This window comes from Bradysia coprophila, unplaced genomic scaffold, assembly GCF_014529535.1.
Source record: "Bradysia coprophila strain Holo2 unplaced genomic scaffold, BU_Bcop_v1 contig_305, whole genome shotgun sequence".
NCBI classification, from domain to species: Eukaryota; Metazoa; Arthropoda; class Insecta; order Diptera; family Sciaridae; genus Bradysia; species Bradysia coprophila.
The window spans coordinates 4,470-16,355 of NW_023503565.1; the positions used below are offsets into that span (position 1 = coordinate 4,470).

Below are 11,886 nucleotides of genomic sequence, written 5' to 3' on the forward strand. Positions count from 1 at the left end.
GCATCGAATGATGAAATTATTCTTCATACTAGTTTAATGAACGTCGAAAACAAACTTATATGATTTACCCACACTACCAAACAAAATCTAATTTCATCAAAGTAATCTTTTAATTGAGGCTATGATCAACAGTATAATATCCCGTTTTTTCTCGGATAGCTTCCAGATCCTTAGTCCTACATAGCCATCTTCGAACTTAGCCTCGGGATTTTAATTCCACGTATTTAAAAAAAAGAATCATCCAAATTGGTTAAAAATTACTCAAGTTATCGTGCCCTCAACGATTTTTTGTTACCCACATTTAACGTTTTTCATAGCATTTCATACATTTTCAATCACAGTGAACCTTTTTGTTACCCACATTTTTCGGTATTTTCTGGTGTAAGACCCTGACTTTCAGTCAAGGGAATTTAATGTTATTTGTTGATCCGGACAAAACACAAAATTAAACGGCAGCTCAATTTTTTTTATAGAGTTGTGGTTAGGGTTATCTATGGATGACGGTGTAGCTGTCAGTGTTTCGGTTTAGAGTTACTCGGACTGAATGATTTAACCAAAAAAAGATGGTTAAATGTCAGTTCATCTGATACATACGTACCGGTTTCATTTCGGATAGTTTGCCGGTTTAGTTTGACGAGAAAGTAAATTCTTTATAATATCGAGGAAATACGAGTAATGCAACTTAATTTAATTCAACATGAGCAATTTAATTGAACGAATGAGCTTCATTGTGCCAGTTGTATCCATTAGTTTCATATTTATCATAATCTCAATTAATTTGTACATGAAAATAAGGTAACGATACGATTCAGCTAATTCAGATTTGAAGAAAAGTAACATTGACAACTTTTCCAGAAAATTATTTCCGATTACAGTAAATTGCTGGTTTTGTAATAAGGATGCAAACGTACCTTATAGCCAGTTTAACTCCTGGAATTGCGAACACTGTACGCAATACAATGGATTCGACAAGGTGAAAAACAAACGAGTTCGACAACAATAAAATATGTTCGAAGTTATTGTGGAAACAAATTCATTTAAAAATTCATTTCAGGATGGTGATTATAATTGTGACATACCAGCTCAACGAACTATTCAATTGAATAAAAGATATAAGACTGGCAATATTAGTAAAATCTCGTATGTTGCCTCAGATGCGCAGAGAAATCGTTTATGTGAAAATTGTAACCGAAATCAGGAAATCAAAGTGCAACAATTAGCTTTATTTGAGCCTATCGTAAAAGAGAACTTTGACGTGGAAATTGAAAAATTTCGGTAAGTTACTATACTTTCTACTTCGTCTGGGCTACTATTATATGTCATATCGCCCGTTAGGTGTCGTTATTATTAGTTAGTATTAACGTTAGTATTAACGTATTCTGACGTTTGGATATGATTGGGGGGCAAAGTTTCCGAACTGTTTTTTTTTTGTGAACCGGTCATAATGAACTGGATTCAATAAACGCGGGAGGTAAAGAGGTCCGTCCCTACAGTTTCATATTCCAGTTTCAGAAACTTACGTTCAGTAGTGATGAAATCGTGACCTTGAGTATAATAGACCTTATGCCTTTCCCAAACTTGTATCCAGAAAAGAGCTAAAAAAACAGATGTAAATGTTTGTCGAACTTGATTTCGAGAACAGGGAAGAAAATGGACCCTAAAGATTGATGAAATTCTTGTAACTAGCCTCTAGAGATCTCCGAAATCTCCTAACCTCGGAAGAGTATCAAAAAAGCTGATAAAAATAAACGTCATCTCTGAGTTCTAGAACTAGAAAAAAGATAGAGCTTCTGGAGTGATGGAATTCTAGGAATTGACCTTTTTAGACACCTTAATCTTTCTCTCAGTTCAGAAGAAGATACAAAAAAAATGATGTGAACGCTTGTAATCGTTAAGTTCTAGCTTCGAGATGCGTCTGGGAAGACTCAGAAATAATCGTATAGTTGCAGATCATTCAAAGACATCATGGTCTTGTGATTTTAGAGTAAAAATAGTTGAACTCCTTCGAAGTGTGTCAATTCGGACATATTCTGAGGCTCCTGATCTTTTGACATGACAGAGCTCGGCCAACTATCTATCGTATTGTTTGGGATCAGTGTCATCAATCGTCGAAATTAATTAATAAATGGCCAGGATGATCAGTCTCAAAGTTATCGGTTTTTTTCAGGCACTTTTTTAGGAATCCTCCATATGCCGGACTGTTCCAAGCTCTTGATAAAACATTTGTTTTAAACGTTTTATTTTGACGGAGGTATCTACGTTTTAAGTTTTAGAGAAAAACGGGTTATTACCTTTTCATGAGTCCCAAAAGAATTTAGCTGAATTTTTCAATAAAGGAAAAGAAAACAAATCTGAAATTATCTGCAGCTCAGTGAGAGAGTAGGGATTATAAACTCAATCCTAAAATGACAAAAAAAAAACGGAAATTTTGACATAGCAGCCCAGACTAACGGATAACGATCGATATTAATGGTAGCAATATTTCAGGGAAAAACTAGAAAAATCGTACGAATTGTGTCACACTTGCCAGCGATCTGTTAAAAAAACTTTAAGCCGAATAATGAATAATGTACTCGGGTTAAGATTGACTCAAATTGGACAAAAGGGTTTGAATGTGGTCGATCGACATGTAAAAAAAACCGACTCGAAGAAGCATGTAATTTTGAATCGAATGTGCTTAATGGCAATTTCTATACTATCCATTTGGAATATATACAGTTCAAGTAAAAGTGTCCATCTATCGAGGAACCATGTTGACTCATTTTTCCCACCACTCGTTACACATTACATATTAAGCATCATTTCATTAATTTCTGCGGTAAAACTTATCGTAATCGAGTACTCATCAGCGATTGTCTTTTCCACGATCGATTTTCAACGGATGTACTCCTACATTGCTGCCGACAATAATGATTACCAAATCGATTTCGTCATCAATATCGCGGCCGTTTTATTATCACTAAAGTTAGTGTTAGCCAGATCAAGGTACGCATGATTTTCAGAACATACAAAAATGGTATTAGAAAATGCTGAAATTGTTTTAGAATACGCAAAACTGGTCGAATGTATCCTCTGTTACTTATGTTTTTATGGAACATCAATATGCTGTGGCCAACAATTGCGGGAAATGTGGGGAGCGAATTTGTTGCAGACCTTTTAAAAGTGAGTATAATTAAATCGTCCTTTTCAACTTCTAAACTTGGAAGAAGAGCCAGCTACTATCTGTCACAAGGATATTACTCTTGAACCATGCACAATTTGAAGATTTCATTATCGGCATTCATCATTTTGGATCATAAAACTTTAATGTTGCAATTCTCTGTGTTTTGAGCCAGTTGAACGATATAGTCCCGTAGACGTAATCTCAGTGTTAATCTTGATATACATAGCAATGTAAAGTTAACGAAAAATTTCTTTTGTTTTCAGCTTCTTTCGCATTGTCATAATTCTCTTTGATTCATTTATTTCAACGGAGAATATTTAGCAACAAATGCAAATTGTTTCACATTTTATAAAAAGAGCGAAAAGAGCTCAAAACAAAGAAATTTTTCGTTAACTTTGCATTGCTCTACGTCCAGCCGGTAGCCGACGCCATTTAGATCGGCAGCTGTATCGTCTGGAATTGTTTTACTCAAATTAACCTTCTTACTTGAACACTTTTAGTATAAGCAGACGTCCCACATGTCCGATTTGTCCGATTTTTTCAACATTTGTCCGACTTTGTACGATTTGTCCGACTTTTTCATCAAAAATTGTCCAACTTTGTCCTACTTCTCCTCAAAAGTAATAATTCTCCTCAAAAGTATGAGACTTTTTCTTCAAGATAAAATTTGTTAGTAACATTAAATGCTTCTAATGTAAACGAGAAAAAAATCGCTCGCTCCGCTCGCATTTAGTTGTTTACACATTTTCACATTGTACATGTACCTATAACATTAAGGCAGTAAATATATTACTGTATTGGCTAGCTATGTGGACTTACATTTTTGATGGATTCCTTTGAAAAACAGCCTACCGAAATCGGACGCATTTTCCAGAGGACTTTTTTATGTGTGCCTAGAAAGGTATTCGACCCTAGAGGCCAAAACTACTTTCAAAAAAATTCTTCGAAGTTTGTGTGGCTGGTGAAAGGTGATCAAAAACCGAAAACTTGCACTTTTTTTACAAAAATTTCTCCAGTTACACGAGACGTACAGGGTCGGTTGGGGTGTCATTAGAAAGGTAATCACATGTACTATTGAGCCGAATAGGGACTTATTGGGTTTAAAATTTATTGACACTGAAATATGTGCAATTAAAGTTTTCAACTGAAGACTTACACTGTTTTTACTGAAATTTCTCGAGGTACACAAAACGTACATGATCGTGTGAGGTATCATTTGAAAGGTGCATGTGCTTTTAGGCCAAATAGGGTCTTATGTGGTTTAGAAGCATCTATGATGAATATGGACACTTAAACATTTCAACTTGTATTTCATCGTAGATGCATCCAAACCACATAAGACCCTATTTGGTTCAAAAGCACATAAAATTACCTTTCAAATGATACCCCACGTTTTGTGTACCTGGAGAAATTTCAGTAAAACAGTGAAAGCCTTCGGTTGAAATCTTCAACTGCACATATTTTAGTGTGGATGAATTTTAAAACCAATAAGTCCATATTCGGCTCAATAGTACGTGTGATTACCTTTCTAATGACACCCAACACGACACTGTGCGGCTCATGTAACTGGAGAAATTTTTATAAAAAAGTGCAAGTTTTCGGTTTTTGGTCACCTTTCACCAGCCACACAAACTTCGAAGAATTTTTTTGAAAGTGGCTTTGGCCTCTAGGGTCGAATACCTTTCTAGGCACACAAAAAAAGTACTCAGGAAAATGCGTCCGAATTCGGTAGGCTGTTTTTCAAAAGAATCTCTCATTTACAATTTTATAACATCAACTTACAATCGACAGACAATCGAATTTATAAGTTATATTCCTACTGACATCTAAGTTATAAGTTGTAGGTCGACAGGGAGGTTGTTGAACCATGATTGAGTGATAAGACTTCAGGAACTGACATGCATCTGTTTAAATTTCCATAAAGTTGAGACACAAATCCAAAATAGTCTTTAAAAAGCCTGCGATATAAGCCCGAAACAGGATTATTGGAGATTTGTTGCAGCGAAGCAAATTTGCTAGAGGTGTTTTTTATCTTTTAGATGAACTTCATTCCTGATGCCTTTAAATTCGATCTATAAGTACGATTTATCGACGTTTGTCGATGAGAAATAGTCCGATTTTGTACTTTATTGAAAACATACATGTACTTTTCCTTAGAAAATGTCCGATTTAGTCCGACCTTGTAGCGAAAATATGTCCGATTCTGTCCGACTTTTTCAAGAAAAATGTCCGACTTGTTTTAAGTTGGACACCCCGAAAATCAGTGGGACGTCTGAGTATAAGGTTTGTATGGTTCGTGAAGTTCGTTAGTATGGCGATTTCGTGAACTTTTGCCATGTTCCCAGTATATGTCAAAAGTCTACGATGGAAGAAGCCTATACTCACGAACTTTACGAACCACAATGGTTTACCCCCAATATATCTCAATGTGGTGTCACAATTTTGAATTACACACACAACAGTACAACAACGATATTCAATGATTCGGAAGTATACGCAGGAACTTGCGCCACTTTTTACAAAGTTTTTCCGGAAAGATATTTTCTCCACGTTTCAGAAGGTCCTCTATCCGAATTTGCAAAAAATCTGACCTAGAGGTGAGTGGGCATACCTAATTTGTATGCCCGCCCTGCCCAAAGCCCAATAATTTAAAAAAAGCATGCCCACGGCGCAGCCCATGCCCAAGAATCTTTAAAAGCATGCCCACTGCCCAGCCCATGCCCAAGGCCCACATAGGAAATTTTCGCTAAAAATGTGAAAATTGTCAATCTGAGGCGAAACCGATGTTGACAGCACAGTTGGAAACACGATTTTATGTGCGATAGCCGTTTTACAATTCCTTGAATGAATATTACATCGTACGGAAAGTCTAGACTGCACTTAAGATTTAAGTTTGTGGGATCACACATTTTTGAAAAGTGCCCATGCTGCGCCCTATGCCCACGAAATTGTAAAGTGCCCATGCCCATGTCCCGTGGGCAGCCCACTTTTATGGGCAGCCCACTTTTATGGGCAGCCCACTCACCTCTAATCTGACCTCGAAATTTTACTAACAATAAGTCACAACCAATTAAAAAAAAGGTGTCATTAGTATCGAACTATTCTTTACAAAAAAAAATGCATAAAATCGAATTTGCCTCCGCTGGCTCGCCTCGTACAATCCAAACTTCTAATAGGTCATTATCGGTTTAACAACTACAGCGCGCGTGCGTATTATTATTCCACCGTACGATATAGGCGTATACAATTTTACAAGCTAGTGGAAAAAACGCATACGAAATTCTCCAAACGAAATTCTTGCTAATTTTTGAAACCATCGCCCGCTGTCGATTTTTATCTCGCGTAAGGCCATATTTGAAAGAATATAATTTATGCGACAAAGTTGAATATTCGTGGTACATACAAAAAAACCTGTGTTGGCAACACTGATTTTGAGCTACTGCTGCTTCATCGTCTAATCGTCGTTGACATCTAACTATTTCAAAATAAGTGTGACCAACACATAAAATTCCAGCCCACATTTTTCTTTATATATTCTCTTTTGTCCCTTTGACTTACATCTTTCTGTCACTTTCGGCCCTTGGGCTTACATTTTTCAACTTTCGTCCCCAGTAGGCGGCATATAATAATTATTTGTGTACTTGGTGTGGACGAAGCTATTTGCGCGAGTTGTAGCCCGAACGAAATGAGCTTAACGTCCAAACCAAGTACTCAAAAAAATGTTCATACAGAGGGATAAGATCGAGAGAAATTGTTTTAGTATATTTTTCAGTAAGCATAGTTTATTGATAATCAGTAACTATCGATGATAATGGATATGTCTCGATTATAGATAAAACATTCGATAGATATTGTAACGATTATTTGAAAAAAAAATAATCATCGATTGATGATATTTTTCGATCCCTCTATGATCTTAAAATGTATTAAATGCAAATGAGATACGACCCAGTGAAATAATGACGATCTGCATTATCTCCTAAAATTGCTTCTTTGGGGTAGACTCGGTAGACTACTTAACTTGGGATTTGGTACTAATGATTAAATTAATGAGCATATTCACGGCAGATGACACCTCAGTTTCGATTGGTATTCGAATCATTCGAATTAAAATTTTAGGTGTTTCGTTTTTTTAGGTTGTTTTTTCGTGTACAAACTGTTTATTACCAGCACTTTGCAGTGAATTATCTCTACCATTATTATAAATTTAATCGGTATTCAGTTTTTTTCTTAAAATAATTATTAGAAAAGTGAACTGTTTCGGTTACCGGTTTGCGTAATCTAAAACTTCGTCGCGTCCATCGATATAATATTAATATAGGGTTGATAAGTAATGTCAAAGTAACTTTATGCGGAAAGATCACATAGATGTATGTGTAAAGTAACTTACGTTTTAGAAAGCGCGCGAAATAATGTCATACAAATATTTGAAAATAATTGAAACTCTGCATTTCTCAATTTTCTTTTTCTCTTCGTTTTGTGTTGTGATTCGTGTTTTTTTTTTCACTTGTATGAGTGCTATATTTCCGAAATTTCGCATATTAGATATATATATATATATATATATATATATATTATATCGATGTTCCTGACTAATGCTAATATATGCTCGTTTTTCTCGTATGAATAATGAGTTATTTTATCTTGCCCCCTAAATTCATCAACATAAAGTCAACATTATAAATACAAAAAAAAATGTTACTGTATTAAACCTACTTCAGTATACATCAGCGCGTGAAACGAAATTCTTTTATATTTTTTTTTTTTTTCGAAAGACGTTCAAACACAAGGGCCGACCCAAATAAGCCAACCAACGCTTTCGTACATTTGAACAAATGCTTCGCTCCCCAGATCTAAACTATTTTTTAAAATTCTAAAAAAAATACGGGTCCAATATTTAGCCTTCCGGACCAGATAGACACCATGCTAGATGAATTTGAGACTATTTCTCAAAAATGAACAGGCCTAGTGATTAAGCTATTGCTACTGGTCACACACCGCTATGGGAAGATGTTAAAATTGTCTATCGAGAAAGTAACCAAAAGAAGAGATACATTCCAGAAATGATTGCGATAAAAAAGACACCGAATTGTCTTAACAAACAGACTGATTGTATATTCTTGTCGTCGACGCACAATAACATTATCTGAAATTCTGATGAAATTTGCACTGTGTGCTGTTGCTTTGTTACACGAATTTGTGTTTTTATGATTAGTTAGTTACACTCAGTCTAGTTGAAGAAAAAAACGAGCCATCAGAACAGTCGGAGCGTTTGCTGCGACTGAGCCCCGTACAAACCCGTATATCTATTGCGTACGTGACCCTAGTGCGTCTGTCACCCTACTTTGACCGTAAGCCTATTGCGCCGGTTAATGTAGTTAAAGTAAAATTATTATGTAATATGTGTACATCTTACAAATTGCGCATAGCGCAATTACGAAGCCCCGTACGACGTTCCTTTCAAATGAAACAAAAATTTCAAATCGCCCTAAAATTTTATTTTTGTGAAGGGCCTAGTATCGGCTCGCAATGTATATGAATCATTCGTGTGCACCCAATGCTTTGGTTTTCCTTCGACGGATTCAATGTTATTGTCACAATTCGACCGATCAAAGCGGGTGAGCAAGTGTTTTTGTCGTATTTCAGAAACGACAAAATTCAACATTCAACAATCGATCAGAAGAAGTACATCTTAGCGCGATGTCGATTCAACTGCAACTGTGAGCGATGCAACGGTAAGTCATTGCCGAGTGGAGAACGTAACGAAATGAAAAAGGACGAATGTTTTCGCTACATCGAACGGAACAAACCGAAAATCAATTTTCTGGATGAGGGACCTATCCAAACACCATCAGCTAAAGAGTCGTAAGAAAAATGTATTGACTTTTTGAACCGATACGGTCGTAAGATTTGGTGCAATGAAATTGACTTTGTTACGGGACTGCTACAGACGTTTGCTGGCAGCAAAGTTCAATAATAAGATTCATTTTTAGAGAAAAAGACATGCCAGGCACTGATTGATATTATTTTGTAACCTTACGTTCTGGAATTAAATAAACTTTTGTCGAACAAGAAAAATGTTTTGTCTTCAATTGTTTCTAGCAATTTCTCTACACATCCAATTTCACATGATCTTATTTTGAGTAACTCATCATTTGAGTAAATCCGACTCCCTCTAATTCCTCATACATAAAATGGAGCAAAAACTAATATAATGGAACTAAGCGCAATGACACCGGACCATCTTAATACATCCTTAAAGACAAACTTGTCAACAAATTAAATCACGACAGAGTAAAAGTAACCCTGGCAGGAGCGGTTCATTATTGAAAAGTCAAAATGAGGGACCTAACACACTGTATGAAAATGAACTCAAATGAACACTGACATAAGTTGAAAAATTTAATTCGCAAAATATACAAGGCTACTAGATAATTCAGGTCCTAGCCAAACAAGCGCTCCTGCCTGGGTTACTTTTACTCTGCCGTGATTAAATCCAAATGGACTTTGCTAACATATATGGTCAGTTTTCCTGTTTTCCCACATCTTGATTTTATTTACCAAAGTAATTTTTAGGTGTCGATTCTGAGTGTGGAATCTTTCATTCCCTACAAACCTTCCAGTATTTTTGCGCAGAAAGACGTTGTACTGCAACGACATTGGAAAAGTCGTGCTCCGTTCCATTTCGAACCGGCTGTTAATGCTGATTACTACAATTGATGTATAGATTATCACATAGCTAGGCAGAGTAAAAGAAACCAGGTAGGAGCGGCAGGACTATAGACCTGAATTATCTATAGCCTCATATTTTACGAATAAAATTAATTCAATTCATGTCAGCGTTCTTTCCAGTTCATTTTCATACAGTGGGATCTAATTCACTGTCGTTTGACATTTCAAAAATGAACCGCTTCTGCCTGGTTTATTTTACTCTGTCGTGACCATGGATTTTCATTTGTGTGATTTAATTCTAAAAAACAGTTGCCGATTTCGATCAAGTATCGGGAAATTTCGACTTTCAACTGTTATTGCTCCGAGAGCAGATGACCGAAAGCAATCATTTTTACAAAGTATATCTTAGAATTGTTCCCTCTACCGATCCCCACTAAAATATGTGCTCAGGCTGTACCTGACTGCTTGTGGTAGTGTTCCAGATCCAAAAGTTCAAAAGGAGAGTTTTTCAACACTGAAAAAGAGAACAAAAGAGACTTTTTTTTTAATCAAAAAAAGAGGAAAAAAGAAACTTCCAAGTTTATAATTTCCAAGTTTTACGTCAACTTATAAAGTGAAAATCGCAGTCTCTCGAATACTACTCACTAATTCATCTTCTTCTTCATCACTGCTTCGTTCATATAAGTATTTATCGTTCTATTTAACTTTCGACAATACATTTTGGTCATTATTTGTTTAATGGTCTCGGGCAGAAGACGTTTTCTTTCATCGGACCATTGAAAACCAATCAAACTAAAAATACATTCTATGTTAGCATCCATGTGCTGGAATAGCAAAAATACTTAGAAGTAATCAAAAGTTCTTAATAATTTTCGGCAGATCGACAATTTCCGAAAAAAAATTCTTGAGTAAGTTTTTCTTTAAACTCTTCCTTGTCTGTTTCATCGCTGCGCTGATGAATTTTTTCAACTTGCATGCTTGTAGACATATCGATATTTCGGTCCGAAAATCCGATATTTATCGATATATTATCATGAATTTTCAGATAAATAACTGATCAAAACATTTAGCTTCGTCTATGACAATGTATTTGCGGTGAAGATTATCAATGCATAGTTGAACATTGTCGAATTCAGGAAAAGTTTTCAGACTTATACAGGAAAAGATTTTGAACGTTGAAAATCACAAGAATTGAAAAAAGTACATTATAAATGGTAAAAGTGTAAATTAGAACCGCGTAGCGACTTTTTTTCGCTTCAGAATTTGGCCAAATCAACGTAATCGACAAAAAAAGAGACTAAAAGAGGTCAGGTATGCGAAAAAGAGATGTTCTAGCTTATTTCATCTAAAAAGGGAAATGGAGGTCAAAAAGAGACTTGAGTCTCTTTAAAAGAGACTTATGGGAACACTATTGTGGTAGTCGCATTCACTGGTTCTCAGAAACGACCCAGGGGTTCGAGCTAATTTTTTTCTGTGTGAAGTTCTTGTCCATCACTCATTGTAAATATGAAAAAAAAAAATCATTGCTGGTCGGAGTCCCAATTTAATCTCGTTTCAAACCAACCGTGCTAAAGCCTTCAGTTAAGGTAATAATAACGTTTGTTATAGTCAACTGTAGCATACAGTGGCATCATGTATAAGTTTAGGCTCAGTCCTTGAAATTTATTGAGACTAGAAGAATTCTTAATCGATGTATTAACTGGGACTCCAGAATTCTTAATGATACTTAATCTATATTCTGTGAATAATAAATCAAAATAAAAGTCTTTGCACACATTCTGACGCAATTCCATTAATTCTTCGTTAATGATACCGGTCTTTCTATGTCTAATACCCATTAAAAATTATTTTGCCCGCTTAATTTCAAATTTCTTTCGTGCAGAGAATCTTAAATAAAATATTTTGACATTTCCGTTTAATCCGCTCTTTCGATAAAAAAATTGTCGAAAAGCCACTGAGAAAAGAGTATAATCGAAGAGTAAATAATATCATTAGGCATGGCCCATCATTCGTATCAGTGTCAGAGTAAGCGTATGTCAAGGCGCTAACGA

At 35.6% G+C, this 11,886-nt stretch overlaps 1 protein-coding gene across 1 annotated transcript; it reads left to right on the forward strand.

The window, feature by feature from the left end:
- The first annotated feature begins 540 nt into the window (after window positions 1-540).
- Window positions 541-9,097, forward strand: LOC119079205 (integral inner nuclear membrane protein ima1-like). Its single transcript, XM_037186991.1, has 6 exons — window positions 541-795; window positions 856-973; window positions 1,055-1,275; window positions 2,488-2,985; window positions 3,045-3,162; window positions 8,810-9,097. The coding sequence occupies exons 1-6, from the start codon at window positions 698-700 to the stop codon at window positions 8,885-8,887; spliced, it is 1,131 nt and encodes a 376-aa protein (XP_037042886.1). The 5' UTR covers window positions 541-697; the 3' UTR covers window positions 8,888-9,097.
- The last annotated feature ends 2,789 nt before the right edge of the window (window positions 9,098-11,886 follow it).

Coding starts and splice junctions, on each gene's coding strand:
- LOC119079205 (XM_037186991.1), top strand. CDS start 698: ATGAGCAATTTAATTGAACGAATGAGCTTCATTGTGCCAGTTGTATCC. Junction 796..855: donor AATTTGTACATGAAAATAAG/GTAACGATACGA, acceptor CAACTTTTCCAG/AAAATTATTTCCGATTACAG. Junction 3,163..8,809: donor TTGTTGCAGACCTTTTAAAA/GTGAGTATAATT, acceptor GTCGTATTTCAG/AAACGACAAAATTCAACATT.